The sequence below is a fragment of the Anoplopoma fimbria genome, chromosome 4, assembly GCF_027596085.1.
Source record: "Anoplopoma fimbria isolate UVic2021 breed Golden Eagle Sablefish chromosome 4, Afim_UVic_2022, whole genome shotgun sequence".
Classification (NCBI taxonomy): domain Eukaryota; kingdom Metazoa; phylum Chordata; class Actinopteri; order Perciformes; family Anoplopomatidae; genus Anoplopoma; species Anoplopoma fimbria.
This window is the reverse complement of record NC_072452.1, coordinates 7,524,075-7,542,558: the sequence shown is the minus strand read 5'-3', so window position 1 is coordinate 7,542,558 and position 18,484 is coordinate 7,524,075. Positions and strand designations below refer to the sequence as shown.

General features: G+C 47.2%; 1 protein-coding gene across 1 annotated transcript in view; it reads left to right on the top strand.

The window, feature by feature from the left end:
* Nucleotides 1-18,484, top strand: part of tenm2a (teneurin transmembrane protein 2a) — a 152,837-nt gene that overhangs the window by 108,791 nt on the left and 25,562 nt on the right. The window contains 6 exon segments of the mRNA XM_054596937.1: nt 10,775-10,897; nt 12,414-12,619; nt 13,255-13,450; nt 15,538-15,639; nt 16,033-16,227; nt 17,514-17,714. Of these exon segments, the coding sequence (XP_054452912.1) occupies nt 10,775-10,897; nt 12,414-12,619; nt 13,255-13,450; nt 15,538-15,639; nt 16,033-16,227; nt 17,514-17,714 (1,023 nt within the window).

Below are 18,484 nucleotides of genomic sequence, written 5' to 3'. Positions count from 1 at the left end.
CCTGTTGATACTGGAGGGCTAGGGACGTAGTGGAGCGTATGGAACTTGCCAAACCCTCCATCTTATTTTTATTAGCAGCGTCGGGTCTCAGTCCGGGGGCTGCAATAACACAGATATTTGTTTTCATCAGAGTAATTGTTAATAATATTAAGCTGATAAGGAAATAATGAGGAAAATAATTCAAAAATGTGTAAATCTGAGAACATAATTGCCTGCCTTATCTACACTTCTTTACTTTTTCTTTTTTTCCCCCACTACGTCAGTGTTAGTCCGCCATCTGGGTACTTCCCAGACACATACAACTTGTTAACTGTGTTTCCTGTCTGTCTTGACAATTATTTGAATTAGCTTGTGATCCATAATAAGAAATTACTTTTTACCGGTACACGTCCGCTCCCAATAGTGTGGATATACTGTGCTGTGTAATTAAGCATTTTTTGAATGGAGTTCAGTGTGTGAGCACATTTTCCTTTAAGCTCCACTTTCTGTGTTTTAACTGTTTTATTGTATGCCAAACGTCAGTGCTTTGCCACCAAACGTAATTGTGCAAGTGCCTATAATTCAGTAAGCTGAAGGAGGCTGAGATGATACTTTATTGTCATTACAGTATTACTTTTGCTAACTGTGGGGCTCCTCTATTTTTCATCTGCTGTAAGGAAATGTTTCGCTCCGGTGTTTTGTCTGTGCTGAACAGAGCTGTAGCAGTGCTGCCAAGCCTGAAACCCTTGTGTTTACCTAGCTTTTTGTAGCGTTAATCGTGCAGCGAGTCTCGGTCGGAAGAGTTCACTGCTCATAAGGGGGATTTCATAGAGCCTTGTTTGTGTGTTACGTGTGTTTGTCTGTGCGTGTGTGTATGTGTGTGAGAAAGCCCAGCACTCACTGGGGGGATTGTGCAGAGCACCCAGAGCCATGCAGCGTGAAGAGGACCCCTCTGAGGCGTCCGCCCAGGAGCCTGCTCATAAATTACTCCAGGACACATGTGCCTGAACAGCACTTTTCTTTTTGTGCGTGCGTGCGCGCGTGAGCGTCTGTGTGTGAGCACTCCTCCCCTGCCACAACGTGTGTGTCTGATTGCGAAGCTTTGTGGGCCCGCTTGCCTTCAAACATTTTTCTTTTTTTTCGTGCTTCTCAAGGCCATAAATAATGCTTCAGAAAACGCCAGACAATCTTCCAGAAACACACACACACACACACACACGTGCATGCACTCAGAGAACCTTTTAGAAAGGCTGGACTCAGCATGCTTCAGGAGAACCGTAGATGTTATCTCTTTGAAGCTTATTCACTGTGTCCTACTGTTAGAATGGAGCCATGGGGATGAGATAAACACTCACATGGATCCACAACATGGAAGAAACACGTGCAGCTGTGTGTCTCTGCATATCTCTACAAAAATGTGTGTTTGCTAGTTAGAGAAAGTTCATTTGTGTGTTCGGCTAACGCGTTTGGCTCCCAACTCCAGCGGAGTATGGCCTTGTCTCTTCGTGTGAAGGAATGACTGAACGGATGGAGGGAGGAGGATAAACGAGAGTGCTTGTTCTTCATTCCCCCGGCGTCTTGTTTGCTTGCTCCGCATGGAGCTGCCGGAGCCAAAGGAGAGGTGGTTGCTAGGATACAGGTGAGCGGCTGGCATACAGGAGGGAAGACGGGCCCGTCATTGTGTACGGCAACCTGGAGAGAGCGAGATAGAGGGAGACGAAAAGGGAGAGGAGGGGAGAGAAAAATAGAAAGAGGTGGAATAGAGTTAGAGCAGAGAGGGCAGAGAGGATGAAGGGAGATTCGTCACTGTCAGCGTGAGGCCACAACATAAATGGGGGAGGAAGAGGAGGATAGATGCCTGGAGAGACAGAGGAGGAGGGTTGAGGCTGAGATGTCACTGTTGGCACCGCGAAGGATGAGAGAGCGAGATTGAGGGGGAGAGAGGAGAGTGGTCTGTCGTTTGCACTGCCGACGGGGGCTGGGGGAGGAAACCGAGGGAAGGCAGAAGGGAGGAGAGATGAAGGGGGAGCGTGGCCTCCTGAGGTCCTGTCACCTGGAAATATCCGCGGGACTAATGTCTCCTAATTGATCACAGCGAGCGGAGAACAGAGGGAGTGTGACAGAGAGAGAGAGCGTGGAGGACGAGAACAAGGGGAGGTGATGACAATATAAGTTAGAAAAGAGGAGACGGATGTAAGAAGTCTCGGAGGACAGGAAATGCACGGGGAGAGAGGATACAGACGGAAAAAAAGAAGATAGCGAGGAGATGAGAAGGCCGGTGTGATGCAGAGGTGAGAGATCGAGGACGTGTCAGCGTCCAGGTGGACTGTTCTCACGCGGACACAGGTGTGCCCTTGACTGCAACGAGTAAACTCGCTCGCGGGCGCCGGTGTCACCTTCGCGGGGGTGTTTCATGCAAATGTGTGCGTGCGCGTGATGGCTGAATTTGTCAGGCACATTGGCATACTCCACATGGTATTGTCACCACTGATGAATGAGAGCGCACAAACGCACGCACACACACACACACACACACACACACACACACACAAAACGCACGCACACACACACACACACACACACACACACACACACACACACACACAGACACAGTGTATTTTTAGTCGTGCTCTCAGCTCCCCTGTCTATTGATTAAGCACACACACACACACACACTCACACACACACACACTGTCATCGAGTGTGACCTTCATGCCTCTGAGCCGACCACTTTCCATCCATCATTGCTGTCTCGCTGTACCAGACTGATCACAATCGCTTACTGCCCATTCTTCCCGCTTACAAGCGCCTCACTTCAGTGCATTCATAATGCGGCTCCCTTACATAATAACATGTTAATGATTTGTACTGCTCAAAGATGTAAAGCTCTGCCAAAATACACTGGGTATTAATGGAATCAAAGTTTGCATTTTATGAAAAGAAATTGCATATTTTCGTCATTAATCAGAGTATAAGAATATGATGGCTGCACTGCCAAAGTGATCATCTAGAAGCTGGGTAACAAACAGTGGCATTTCAGGAGAGTGTGTTTACAGGTTTGTACACAGTTTTAAACTGTATGCTTTTGTGTGTTCACACCAGACAGAAGAGCATAGGAAAATAAAATAATGAGAAAGAAAAGGTTGAATTCTGGTACATTGTCAGCACTTTTTGAGTTTATTATTAGAGATATCTCGGCCTTTTCACAGGCATCCAACTCACAACGTGAAACAGCACACTATTATTGTAAAGCCCCGGGCTCTAACAACCAATCAAGAGGGGGAGCCACTTCTCCAAACACCAAAGACAATTATCACATCACATTGATTAAAATAATAAAAAAACAGGACCAAGCCATGCCCCCCCGGATTTCACATCACCATGCCTCCAAATTAAATGTTTCCCTGACACACAAAGACACTGATTATCACATTTTACATTAAATAGTGTCTTCCTGCAACATTGACAGCTTAATGAAGTGCTTCCCAATTCATTTTGACCTTTTACAGCAAAGCAGTGCCTCCTCTATGAGTTCAGAGCATTCAACCAAAGAGCAATGTCCCCCTCTTTGATTGGAATAGGTAATTATTCATTATGTCACAATAAAGAAAGTAAAGCACAGAAAAATCATATGTTTTTGTAGCAGAATTATGATTTGGATTACTCATCCTTATCTCATTAAGATACTGGTTATCACGTTCTGGAGCCACTGTCTCTGTATATGCTTCAAGTAATAGAACATGAAGAGAGAAATGGGGAGAATACATGCAAATGCATTGCAGATTTTGTGTCCTTTTTACAGATTATTTCAGTTTTGGCCCCGTTTTTGGGCGAATCGATGTCTACTAGCAACCCCGCTATCACAGGTTATATTTCTAACACTTGCAAGCCGTTGAGCAAAAGTGTGATGTTCCTTTCTTGGATTGTTTCATTACCAGCTGCAAGAGCAGCGCTGGTATTGTTTTCACCTTGTGAGTCAGTGTGTGCCTGTCATGGTGGTAAAAATGTAGTCCTGGAGACACTTACTGTAGCAGGAACTACCACAGAGGAGGTTTTCAGTTCTTTGCCAGGTGTTTCAAATGTCTGTCTGTGGACCTTGTGGAGATTTTCTCATCACAACATTGCAAAATGCAGTAATTTTACTTTTTACGTGTGTAGTTGAGATCAAAATGAAGGTGAAGTCCAAAGATGAGTGCATTCCAAGCAAGAGCACCAGAAGTAGGGGGGTAGGAAGTGGTTAAGGGGTCATTGGCCCCTGACTTTACGCCTGTGGCCTGATTCGGCGTCTTGGCTGGTGTGATCCCATCACAAGAAGAAGTCTCTAGTTTGAATAGTTTTCAGAGGCTTGAGTAGGTCAAACTATTCTTTATTTCGCAAAAATCTCTAAGTCATTGGTTTTTCGGGCAGAAATCTGAATTTATTTCTCTTCTTTCCCACCTTTTTCTAATCATCTCACAGCCTGTCAGGTTTATCTTAGCAACCCTGTGGGGAGCCTCAACCCACTGCCTTAGTACATGCCTCTGGAAATAGAAGACAGAAAGAAAAATGGAGAGAGAACCCAACTATGTTGCTGATTGTGTGTTCAAGTTTAAACATTTTAATGTTATTTATTATTTTGACAGATTTTCTCATTTTTGGCCCTCTCGAGTGAATCGATGCCTACTAGTGACCCCTGATCAAAATATATGATTGATGTTCCCTTCTTGGATGGCTTTAGTTTATTTGGATAGTTTTTAGATACCTGAAAAAGTTAACCTATTCATTATTTTTATTATGAATAGGTTAACTTTTATTTATGTATTAAACCAAAATCAAAAAAATCATGTCCTTTTGAAGAAGAAATGTTTTTATCTATCTTATCAATCATCTCTGGAGCCCTCAGCTTTATCTTGCTTGTCCTAGGCGGTCCTGACCCCAGTTTTTTTTTTTGTTTGTTTTTATTATGTCTTTAATAATAAGAATAAAAAACAGTGTGCCACTTGAGTATGTGGACTGTCTGCTTCAGTTGCGTCGGGTCTGCAGGTCGCTCACATCGTGGCTGCCTTCCAAAGCCAGCTCCTTGACCCCAAAGTCCCCTCTCACTCTGCATGTTGCTTCCCGTCTGCCGATCCGCGGAGGAACAGCTAGAGGTCAGGATGTGTCGCTCCTGCCAGTGTGGGTGTGTGTGTGTGTCCGTATACGTTCGGTGTGTGTGTGTACTGAGGTGAGGTGAGGGCATATGGTGAATGCAGGAACCTGGGCATAAGGATCAGACGGGGAGCGTGTGTCCGTAGCAGCAGGGCCTGTCGCACTGATAAAAGGTTAGGATCCTACCACACGTCGCCGGTCCAGGAAGAGGGCAGGGCATGGCCAGGACCGGGCTCAAGGTGCTGCACCATCTGCACCAGAGAGGATAAATGGGTCATCAGCACGGGCCAGGTGATGCAAAGCCGAGTGCACACTTGTTCAGCAAGCACACGGTGGAAACATCAACGTTCGTCCTTTGACTTTCTGTCTGTTTACCTGGAGCTTCTCTACGTGCTCTGGAGGATCTATTCTTTGCTTTGATGTTGTTGCTTTAATCCAGAATTCGCCGCCTCTCTGACGCCACTGCGGAGCGTTCGCACCGCCCGCATCAAGCGCGCGTGGGCTCATTTCATTCACTTATTTCCTCATTCATTTATTCATTAGTGCGGGTCTTTATCTGGGCCCAATCGTTAGTCCAATTAGGCCCATGGTGCTTCGCTGGTCCTGTGTTGGAAACAGGAGATGGATGGAGGCAAAGCGAAAGGAAAGAAATGGCTGTCCTCTCTCTCTCTCTCTCTCTCTCTCTCTCTCTCTCTCTCTCTCTCTCTCTCTAACCCCCGACCCCCCCCCTCACGTCTCTCATTTTCTTTCAGCCTCTCCATCTCTTGGCCTACAGAGCGGACTCTTCGCCCATCTCTCTGGCTCTCTCCCTCCCTCCCTCCCTCCCTCGCTCATTCTCTCTCCCTCTCTGATCTGCGATAAGATAGCATAGTTCCTCATATCCTGTTTCTAATACAGATCGATGAGAGGGAGAGGACCGAGGTAGGAAGGGATGAGACGCGGCAGAGTGGGTTGATGAGGAGAAGAGAAGGCGCAGGGAGGGGGTGGGGCGGGGGGGGTGGGGGGGGGGGTCAGGGTAGAGATATCTGAAGAGGAAATGAGGATTCAGAAAGGAGGACATCACTCAGATTCACATCTCTTTTCATTTAGCCCATCACACACACACACACACACACACACACATGCGCGCATGCACACACACACACACACATGCGCGCATGCACACACACACACGCACGTGAGCACGCGGCTACATCTGCGGCGGGCCGTCTCAATATCTCAGTGCCAATAAGGAAGCCATTTCTGCGGCGTGATTGAGTGAGTTGCCGTTTCTCTCCACCAGACGCTGTTTCTGCAGGTGGGAGCTGCGAGAGAGAAAAAAACTCACATAACCTTTTGTGTTGCAGTCAATTACAGTTCAGTTGCATCAGCTGGGTGAGGAGGTCCCGTCGGGGGTTGCAGTGTGTGTGTGTGTGTGTGTGTGTGTGTGTGTCCGCGTGCGTGCACTTGTTGTTAATGCCGTGCGATTTTAAGCATGCATACGCAGATACACACAAACACACACACTCAGGAGCAGACAAATTGTCTCTCTCAGTGTCTATGACCCCCGAGGGCAGCAGCCAACCGCCGCCCCCGTCCCTCTGTCTGAGACTCTAAATGATCTCAGCAAGCAGCGCCTTCAGAACGCATCTGAGAGAGAAGCCTGCTTTATTTATAGACTACATAAGTAGATATTGTGTGGTAAATTCTACGAAACATCCCAAATGGCCTGAATATTGAGCAGCCGAATTTTATATATTTTTCCTTCGGCTCTCTCCCTCTGTTTTAGCACCGCACCCCCTTTTGCCGCAGAGATGGGAGGGGGGAGAAAGGTGCGAGGGATACAGACAAACGGCCAAGATGTGTCGTCTCCGGTAGACGCTTTTATGCACATGTGTTTGTTTTCGGACAACCAAATGTCTCGCTAAATGAGGGCCTTGGAGATGGTGGGGGGGGGGGTAAGGCAGGGAAAAGGCTTCCTAAACCAATTAGCAGCCGGGCCGAGGATGGGCGGGGCTGGTCTCAGCTACAATTACCGCCCTAATTGAGGTCAGAGTTGTTAATTTAGTGGTGAATTAGAACAGTTAATATGCATTTACCAGGACGGCCATGGGAGATGGCAAAGAAAAGTGTGTGTGTGTGTGTGTGTGTGTGTGTGTGTGTGTGTGTGTGTGTGTGTGTGTGTGTGTGTGTGTGTGTGTGTGTGTGTGTGTGTGTGTGTGTGTGTGTGTGTGTGCATACACTCGTGCTCTTTGAGTAATCTCCGTCGCATTGCAAGCGATTACATACGAAAGCATGCAAAGGGCCATTCTCCTGCCTTTGGTGCAATTAGGAGCAGTGCAATTCGGTTCAAAGGGAGATGCGGGCCTTTAAATACGACCGTGATATGGTTGAGTTGAGGCAGAGGCGGGCGAGAGACGGGAGAACACAGAGGAGGAGCGAGAGAGCGAGAGAGTTTGAACAGTTGGAACATGTTCCAGAGAACAGAATGATGATGATACAATATCTTCCAGTCAGGGGACACTCAGTGCACAGTCTGCCCGCAAAGTCACCTCTCTCCAACTCTCTCTTTCCCCCTTTCATGCAGAAATCCATTTTGCACCCTTTAACTCTGAGACGTATAAATATTTCCCAAAAACACACGGAGCCAACACATGAGAATTGTATTTCTGTCTGATTGCCTGCGTGGAGAACCACTTACCATCAGAGGATGAATCACCGCCATCTTTTTTCACCCAACCAGTCAACGCAACGCAGGGCCACTCATCCCTTAAATCTTTCCTCTCCACTTGCCATCTTCTCCTTCCTTCCTCGTTCCATCCGTAGGGGTGCCTTAGTCGTCTCATCCTCTCTTCTCTGCAGCATCATCATCATCATCATCACTGGAGCCTGTTTCCCTCGCTTTTTTTCTTTTCATCCTCAGGGGATTTTATATGTTCTTTAATATTCTCTCAGTTCTCGCTGTCTTCCAGTATTCTCTCTGTTCTTCTCCTGCTCTCCTCCTCTCTGCCGAGGTTCAGGGCAACTTCTTCTAGAGCCCCTGACCCCCCCGGTCATTTGTCCCTTCTGCCCATCACTCCATCCATTTTTCTTCTTGTTTTGTCACAGTGATCATGTGTGCTGCTGCCGTTGTTTCAGAGGCTGTCTTTTGCAGATGATACTGGCAAGCACTTTGCCTCTCTGAATTATGCATTGAGATTACATAAAAAAAATAAAAGAAACTCTTGAAGCAACAGATCTATTTTTAATCCAACCCGTTTGCTTGTTAAACCTGTTTCTCTGTGATCTTTCCATGTGTGTACGTGTGTGTGTGTGTGTGTGTGTGTGTGTGTGTGTGTGTGTGTGTGTGTGTGTGTGTGTGTGTGTGTGTGTGTGTGTGTGTGTGTGTGTGTGTGTGTGAATGTGTGTGAGAAAACAGGGATTAAAAAGGAGCGCAGCCCAATTCAGACTATCTCTCTTGTTTCTCCTTGTATCTGTCAGTCGAATTTAATTCAGATTGTCTTCATTGGCATGGCATTTAATAAAGCCTTCCAATGCTGCTTGAAAACAATAATTACGGCAATTATGATCCGAAAAGAAAAATGCTTAAAATCACGGCAATACAATGCTAAATACATAAATTTCAGCCATTTCATTTTGGCTAAAATTACACCCTAACAAAGTCAGAAGTGTTAGAATGAGGGATGGTGCTCGTAAGGAGAATTATAACACTCTCTCTTTGTCTCTGTCTTTCTTTCTCTCCGTCTCCCTCTCCCTCTCCCTCTCTCTCTTTCCTGCTCTTTGTGTTGCCGCAAAAAGAAACCTGTTGAAAGCATTGGCTTTTGTGCTCTTGTCGCAAAGGAGTAAGAGTGCCATCTATTGGTCAACTTCTCGCCAATAGATGGCCACAGACAAAAAATAGAGTCGAGTGCGAAAACTAATTTAGGAAAACCATACATGTGCACCGGCCCCCTCAAACACACACAATGAGCAGACGTACACAGCTAGCTGTGGGGCCGTCTGATGTGTTCTTGGGCATGACCTAGATGGAGAGCACCCTCACAATAGACTCACTATAAGCTTACTGTCTCTTGCCGATTCAATAGGTAATCTTTCCATCGACTGCTTCCCGTGATACCATCTTGGCGCGTGCGTGCGCCTGAATGTGTGCGCGGACGCACGTCTGCGTTATCTATGAGGAAGGACAGGCGAAGATAAGAAGAGAAGAAGAAGGAAAAAAAGGGGTGAATTAAAGGGAAAAGACGGGGAGGAATGAAGGTCAGCGTGATGAGAGAGGAGAGGGCAAGAGGTGGATAGAGGGGAGACGGGAGGGGAGGGGGGGAGGCAGGACACTGTAGTTCCTCCGCTCCTCGCCCTCTCGCTCCGTCTACACCAGCAACCCCCGTGAAAAATAAAAAAGAGCTGACAGTGGAGGCCGGGCGGCAGCCGAGGTGTCAGCGCTTTCCTTTGACCAGGAGCGAGGGAGGGGAGAAAGAGCGAAAGAGAGAGGAAACATAAAAAGGGTAGAAACAAAGAAACAGATAGAGAGGGAGCGGGAGGAAGGAGAGATGGGACATCGGGGGGGGGGGAGTGAGAATAAGTCTGCCCCGGCAGCAATTCCTAAAGCCTGCGTCTCCTCCTTTTCTTGCAACTTTTTTCACTCATCCCTGTGTGTGCAAAAACTGGGCAAGTGGAGATAGAATTTGACAGCAGGGAAATTGATTCCGAGGTGTTATAGGGCTCATGTGGTGGTGATAAGGCCAACGCAACAACACCTACATAATGCATCGTACGCGATCCCGCATCCACACCGTGTGCATCCCCAAAGCTCACATCTCAGTGTTCATGTATGTATACAACACAGCAGGCGCATCGTGCCTTTTACAATAACATATTTTAAATATTCAATCATGAGCAAAGGGTGCACACAACGTGTTCTTTCCATCACCACGAACATGGGCGCTCGTTGTTTATTTCGACTCAACGGCACACCGAGCCCCCGTGCTGTAAATACTCACTAGCAATGCCGAAACATGGATTAATCCGCAGCTGTAAATAGTCCCCAACAAATGCAGCGAATCCACACCGGGCGACGCTTTGACAGCAAGCTAAGGAGGAGAGAGACACGCCGAGAGAGTAAAGAGCTGACAAAGGGAAGGGCCAACACACGGGAACGGTCTCATCCCACCAGCACACAGAAACACAACAGGGGGACAAAAGAAGAGGAGAAGAGAAAGGAGAGAGTCATAGAGCGATCTCTTCAGAGAGCAATCTGTCACTTGCTCTCTGCAAGATGGTGTCAAGGCCTCCAAATGAAAGCAGGAGATGCTGTCAGGTTGAAAGAACATTGTGAGAGGTGGGAAAGCGAAAGGAGAAAAAAAAAAAGTATCGTTATGGTTTTTTAATTGTCTGTTTTGTAAGACTTGTTTTGTGTGCTGTCGGTTACCTGCCACTTTGTTAGCAGTATTTTTGATTGGTACGCATCAACACAAGGTGTGAAAGCAGCGTGCTTTAAAAGCTGCACCCGTTGCCATATTGATGACAGATCAGACTCAGAAATGTGGCCTCCTGTATTTCTTTGGCTTGATGAGCTTTAAAGTGTTGCTTTTTTTTTTTTTTTTTTTTGTATATCAGTCTTGTAGACAATCCACTGTTCATGACATGTGTCCTCACACTCCCTCCTTTTCTCTCTCCACCTCTTTGTGCGCAGCGATCAACTTGCTGGGTCTGACATGGCAGCTGAAGCCATCCGACGGCCAAGTGTTAAACAACGGACTGGGAGCTGGCTTGCCTGTCAACAGCGATGTGGCCACGCTGCCCTCTGGAGGCAGAGGTATGAACTACAGCACACACCCACACCCCCACTCCGCCCCACACACGCGCACACAAGCACACAAGAGTCCTAACAATGCTACCGAAAGAATAAGGCTGGTGATATTCATAATGTCAGCAAATCCCGTGAGAAGAACAAAACCAACAGTGAATTAACCTACTTACAAGCCCTGCCTGTGTGTTCAAAACCTGATGTTTCCTCTGTGTGTCACAGAGCTCCATTGTTGCCCAAAAACTAATATAAACACATCAGTGAGCCCACTGTAGCGGCAGGAAACATGTTTTTTAATATCGATGGTATTTTGACTCAGTACCACGAGCAGAATCCCGGTGCTGTAAAGACTCACTAGCTTGCCAAATGTGTATTAACGAATTAGTGTGAATAAATGAAAATAGTCCCCAACAAATGCAGCGCTTTCTGCTAAACTAAAGCCATATTTCTTTTAACCCATTTTCTTTAAAGATTTATATGTTCGGTAGAAACAAAGTGGCTTGGGGCTGAGTGCAACAGACAGGGTAGGAAAAGTCAAGAAGTACTTGAAGGACAGACTATCACTTTGTCGAGTTTGTTGAAAACAAGAGCGCCAGTCTTCTCCTTTAAGGCTTTTTAAATGCTGTGTCTGCTGCTCCTAACATACTTAAACCCAATAGATTCTTTTTTTCCCACACCCAAACAAGCTCACACCAACTAAAAAATATATATTTTCATAATTCATGACACAGTACTTGCTGTGCTATCAGCGTGTGCTGTTTAACCACTCCGCTGAGTTGTCTCGAGCTCGTTGTATCGTCTCAGACAGAAGTCCCCCTCTCTCTCCCCCCTCATGCCTCCTCTCTTTTTAAGGCCCCCATGCGGTTCTCTATCTATTCTTCCTTCACTCGCTCGATCTGGCTCTGTAACACACACGCAGCATGTACTATAGGTATGTGTGGGCTGCTGCTCCGCGTCTGTATTCTGTATTAATGAGAGGACTGTTGTGTTGTGTTCCCCAGCCGTCTAGGCCAGATGCTGCTGTTGTTCTTCTCATTGTTACTTTTATTTCGTTGCTATTCTGCACACACACACACACACACACACACACACACACACACACACACACACACACACACACACACGCACCACCGACTCTCTGTGTTTTTGTGTCTGGGCACCAACACCGTTAGATGACTGACCTGATTGCAGGATGCAGACAGCGCGGCTTCTTGGAAAGCTCTGCCGTGCACTCCTATCAGCCCTCTCTCGTTGTAGCCCAGACAACAAAGTCCACAGTCTCAAAGGCTCTGAAACAAAAGGCATCATTTTGCTTTTCCACCGGTCGAAACGTACCAACACTCGTCTTTAACGTACACTTTGGGGCTCATTGTTTGCAGAGCTAATGGTGCTCGTCCTCTACTATTCAATGGCCATGAATTTTTATGGCTCCTCATTTCCGGCAAACTGTGATGATTAACTATTGACTCCGACAATCGATTGCCCGTAATCACAGATTATGCAGTTTCTTTTCCCCTCGCTCCAGGGCCGTGGGCCGGCCGCAACAGCAGCATAGACACGGGCAACATTGAGGTCGGGAGGCGGGTGACCCAGGAAGTCCCCCCAGGAGTGTTTTGGAGGTCCCTGCTCCACCTCGGACAACCCCAGTTCCTCAAGTTCAACATCTCGCTCGGAAAGGACGCCCTGTTCGGAGTGTACATTCGCAAGGGCCTTCCTCCCTCACACGCACAGGTGGGATCTGGCACCAAGTGCAAGCAAGTTCCACATTATACATCTTCTACACCTTTAGGGTAATAGGCTAATCACGTAATTATAATTCCATTCATTAGGAGCACATTATCTTCATATTGATCAGCTGAAATGGAGAATGGATTAAGAAAAACTTGCTTGTGTCATGGGACATCTTAAAATTAATATGTGATTCATTATAATGGTTGTTTGAAAAAACTCATTTAGTCTTAAGAGTTACACTTAATTAAATTTCCCAGTAATGTAACTTTTACTGCCTCTTATTAATTAGAGACTACAGTTAACAGCAGACTTGATTTGTAGAATGGGATAATTGCATCGGGATAAGCGTTTTTTCGCTGCCTGGCCTGACTTAAGCTGTTAAAGACCATGAAGTTGAGGCCACTGTGCAGCAGTGGGAAAAAAACACTTTCTGTAGAAGGACAGCTCTCAAGGATTTCTCTGTTGCATTCTTAGTGCTTCCCTGGCATTTTCCAGTCAACGCATATACAACTATTGGTCATTTTTTCTAAGTCGAAAAAGTGCCACCGCAACACTTTCATAGTTGAATGGTAGATTTCATACATTCTCACCTCCATTCAACCCCACTCTTTTTTCTTCTTTTTTTTTTCCTGCAGTATGACTATATGGAGCGCCTGGACGGGAAGGAGAAGTGGAGCGTGGTCGAGTCGCCGCGTGAGAGGAGGAGCATCCAAACCGTGGTCCTCAACGAGGCGGTGTTTGTCCAGTACCTGGACGCCGGGGCCTGGCACCTGGCCTTCTACAACGACGGCCGGGAGAGAGAGGCGGTCTCCTTCAGCACAAACATCATGGGTGAGACAGAGGCAGCATTCGTAGTCCAATGAAAAGTGAAGAACCAGCATTCAGTAGACAGAAAGAGGAGAGAGACGAGGCTATTCATTACCAGTGACACTGATTCAAAAGAGCATTCCACAGATTTAGCATTGCACTCATGCAGGATAACGTTATCGACACTTTTTATTAGAATAACAATCGATTGGAGCAGAATCTGGGTTGTCTTTTTTATTCCAAACATTCTATCCCAATCAATGAGACAATCCCTACATTGCCCACAATTCAACTCAAAGGCTGACAGTTTGGTCATAGATTCAGGTGTGTCATGCTTGTGGCGACTAATGAAGTAGAGAGGAGGTGGTCAGGTAATCTCACTTCTCTCTACCTCCACATCCCTCAGATTGTTTTCAGCTTTCAAACTTCAGCCTCTGACTTCAGCCTCTGACTTCAGCCTCTGACTTCAGCCTCTGACTTCAGCCCCGACGGATGCTGCTGACTCAAGTGACGCCTCTTGTTTTCACATAGGCAGTAGTACTCTCAAAGACCTGCAAACATGTGATGTGTAAAATTGCTGGGACATGGTAGCATTTCAGTCAGATTTAGTCCCGCATTTCTAAAAGACTTTACACATTCGCAGGGTGCGAAAACACTCACCAGTGTGCACAATGTTGCCGCTAGCAACACAACCATAGCAACATTGTGCAGCAGGCAGGACCGCTCAGTGAGTTTAAAAGATGTGTGTTTGCCAAAACGTAGTAGGGTAAACTGAGATTGAAAAACAAAACACAACTTATCACACCAGAGAGCGTAGAATCACTTGGTGTGTGTGCGTGTGTGAAAAGAATAAAGAAATAAACCTGCAAATCAGACATTTTTAGGACCTGAGATAGCGGCCCCCAAATGATTTCACTTGTGTTGGAGGCATGAGTGTGAGAACAAGGGGGGGGGTGGATAGAAAGAGTCAAGCCGAGTGAAAGAATCCTTCACTGTCAATATCTGGTGGGAGTGCTTTCAGCAGTAGGAGTGGTGGAGAGAGGGAGAGGCAGAAGGAGAGGCAGAGGCGGCGAGGAGCTGAATTAGAGCGAGTAGTGAGAAGGGGGAGCTGGAGGAGAGACATAATGGCGGGGGCAAAACCAGAATGGAGTGAAGTGGAGTGAAGGATGAGAGAAGGAGGAGCTGAAGTGGGGGAATGAAAGGGAGACTGGCATTAGGGTAAGAGGGGAGGCATGGGGCTTAGATTCGTGGATGAGAGGGGGGGGGGGGGCGAGTACAGAAAACGAGGGAGGAAGTGTTAGAGAGGAAGATAGGCTGAGTCATGCTTTGTGTAAGAAAGGTGTGAGCGAAGGAGGAAGGGACAGATAGTCTAAAAACATGCCTCCTGTTTTCTTCTCCTTCAAACTTGTTTTGGTCTTATGTGTAGGCACTGAAAGGGTGGATGGAGCATTGAACACAGCCAGAAACACACACACACACACACACACACACACACACACACACACACACACACAGAGTCCAGCAAAAATCTGCAAAGTTGCACCAAACAAACCACACCTGGATGAAGTATTTATGACCTAGGTGGGTGGGGAGTAGCAGTAAACAACCAAAACGAGGGAGAAATGCCAGAATATGGTGAAGAGGAGGGGTGAGAGAGCAGAGGAAGGGTTGGAGCGTAAAGCAGGAGTAACGACTCTTTATTTTCTGATATAGTGAGCAGGGAAATGGTGGATGGGTAACGGCGTCTCGAGGAACGTCTGATTCGAAATGCGTTCTCCCACACACAATGAAAGATGCAATGAAAAAAGGAATGCAAGGAATCTTTGAGGGAAGGCGCTGGCTTTTAATGTGTGTGTGTGTGTGTGTGTGTGTGTGTGTGTGTGTGTGTGTGTGTGTGTGTGTGTGTGTGTGTGTGTGTGTGTGTGTGTGTGTGTGTGTGTGTGTGTGAGAGAGAGACTCTGAGCGCATTGGCTCCATTTGTAGCATTTTAAAGAATGAATGGTGCCAATGATTTTAATCGAATGCTTTGAGGCCTGCCATCCAACTCTCTCACCCCTCCCCTCTCTCTCTCTCTCTCTCCCTCCTCTCTCCTCACTTTGTCTTCTTCACAGATTCAGTGCAAGAGTGCCCGCGCAATTGCCATGGTAACGGAGAGTGCAATTCCGGTGTGTGCCACTGCTTCCCAGGATTCCACGGCATGGACTGCTCCAAAGGTATCGGGTCTCTCCGTCGCGTCTAATTAGCCGAGTGGGCACGTTGGGGCTGCGCGCGGCGAGAGCGGATTAGGAGGCGGTGAGGTGGCGCATGGCCCTAGGTGGAGCCGTGGCAAGATGACTTGATGATGAATGGCAGCTCCCCCCACAGCTAAAGTCTCCGTGGCTCCCTGCTCACCTGGGATAGACAGCTTTGATGAATAGTTTAGTTACCTCTGCCTGTAATTACTCTTCGTGTCATCGCCGCTCTCTCAGCCCTCTAACCACTCTATTCGCCCCTCCTGCGCGGTGACGCGTCGGCGGGGTTACGCAGGTGTGCGTGTGTTTGGCTTCTCACTGCTTTGTGAAATCTCTAAAAAGCCTTCTAATTGGTTTAATCTCTCTCCCCTCCAGCGGCGTGCCCGGTGCTGTGCAGTGGCAACGGCCAGTACGACAAGGGCTCCTGTGTGTGCTACAGCGGCTGGAAGGGCCCCGAGTGCGACGTCCCCGTCACGCAGTGCATCGACCCCCTCTGCAGCGGCCACGGCAGCTGCACCGACGGCAACTGCGTGTGCTCCATCGGCTACAAGGGCCAGAGCTGCGCCGAGGGTGAGAGGAGGCGCAGACGATGAAGCATGAATGTTTTTGCACCGAAACAAACGCACCTCACACGCCCCGCAGACCCCACACCCGCACTCCTTCATCCTCCAGTCAGACAGCTCATCAGGGCCTAATCTTAATCTGAGCTCTCTCCATATATATATATATATATATATATATATATATATATATATATATCTACAGATGAAGTATGATACCTCAAACACATGAGATATATTATTAAGGGATGAAAATTGCTTCTATTGATCCTTGTTAGGAAGGATCAGGGCGCCCCATTCTCGGTCGTCAGAAAGATATAAGAAAAAAGAGAGGGAGGGATAAGAGCTGGAGGGGGAGTCAGGGCGGCGGTGAGAGGTGAATATGTATGAAGACAGTGAGAACTGGAGAACAGAACGCAGGGTGAGGATGAGGAGAGGGAAAGAAAGACAGAGGGATGAAAGGAGTGGAGTGACAGATAGAAGAAAGTCGAGACACAGGGCCGAAGAACAAGGTCAGCATTTTCTCCTGCTCTTCTTTTTTTTTTCTCCATCCCCCTCCCATCCAATTTTTTTTTTCCTCCCTTCTCCTCTGGTCTCAAATCTGATATTCATCACAGCAGAGTCCCTCAAACAATTTACCTGGAGTGCCAGCGACATGAAAATCAATAAGTTTCTGCCGGGCAAACAGAAACGGAGGGCCGAGGTTATGCGTGCGAGCGCGTGCTTGTGTGAACGTGCGTGTGCATAAGGGGTGCGAAGGGGTCAATCGTGCCTGAAGAGGAGGGGGTGAGAGAGAGAGAGGTGTCAGACAAAGAGGACAAGGAGAGAGAGAGGGAGCGACCGGGACGGAGAGGGGGTTGGGTGGGCTCTTTGCCGGGAGGAGGTAATTTGTCAAATTGGTTTTCACTCACTGCTCGGACTCAGAGCTGCCTGTCAACCTGGCAGACTGACAGTGTCAGATTCTCCCCTCTGTATTAGCGCATTCACACCAATGCATGTGAAACCCGCTGCTCTCCCAGAGTGGAGCACGTTTGCTGCTTTGCCCAATGCAATTATAGACCCGACTATTCATTATCGCGAGCTTTAATTGCCTTGGTAATGTGTCTGGTAATATTTTTTATTTCGTTTCATCGTCGTTTTGTGTACACAAAGAATGAAAAGATGTCCTTTGTGGTGAATCTTTCTCATATTTAATTTGTGTTTTCTAGCTTGTTGTGGTTTTTGTTCATTACTTTTTCTTTCTCTCTCCCTGTTTTGTTTTTTTTTGCACATGGGTGTATCTCTGGCTTAATGCAGTGGATTGCCTGGAGCCGACTTGTTCCAACAATGGTATCTGTGTGAACGGGGAGTGCCACTGTAAGCCAGGCTGGGGAGGGATCAACTGCGAGCTGCCCAGGGCCCAGTGCCCAGACCAGTGCCACGGCCACGGGGCCTTCATACCGGACACCGGGCTGTGCAGCTGTGACCCCAACTGGATGGGGCCAGACTGCTCTATGGGTAAGTGCGACCACAGAGCTGCTTCAGGGAGAAAAGGGCTTCTGACTACCCATTGTTCCAACATATTGTGTGGTCCCCCTAGGATACGAGGCTATTTAGTTTAGCATTTTATTTAAAACTGTTTTGGTTTTCAAACTGTGTGTGGAGGAAATCTACAAAAGCCCAACCGATACAACTTGCTCGGACATAGGAAGCAGCAATTGTTGTATTATCTAAGCCAAATTGGAGCAAGCAGGAACAGAAAAGTTTTAATATCAAGGCTATATAAAAGCATCTCTCTCAATAAACCACCAGTGATTGGACGGTTATGACAGCTTTTTACAATTATCAGGGTAAGTGCTCAAAATCTTAAATGGGCACTGCAAGGCACTTTGATTTGTACAGCACATTTCATTACAACGGGCTTTACATAAAAGTAGCAACGTGTATTCAAAATTTCAATAAATAGATAAACAAAAAGCAGCTACAGCAACAAAAGAAAAAGCTGAAGGAAAATGAAGAACAACCACCCACAAACAGCCCCGGCAAACACACAGCAAACCCCCGCACCCAGCCCACACACACACTTACACAGGGCCACTTATCATAAGTCTAAGACAACAACAAAAAACTTTTAATTGTACTTTTGAACATCACAGCTGTGACAAATCTCAGGTCATCATCAAGGCCAAGGAGGGCAATAGGAAGAAGAAAATGGAGAGCGCCTGCAGTCCCTTCCTGTGCACGAGGCTCATAATTCCCAGCTGCACGCCTGGATGGAGTAGAACAAC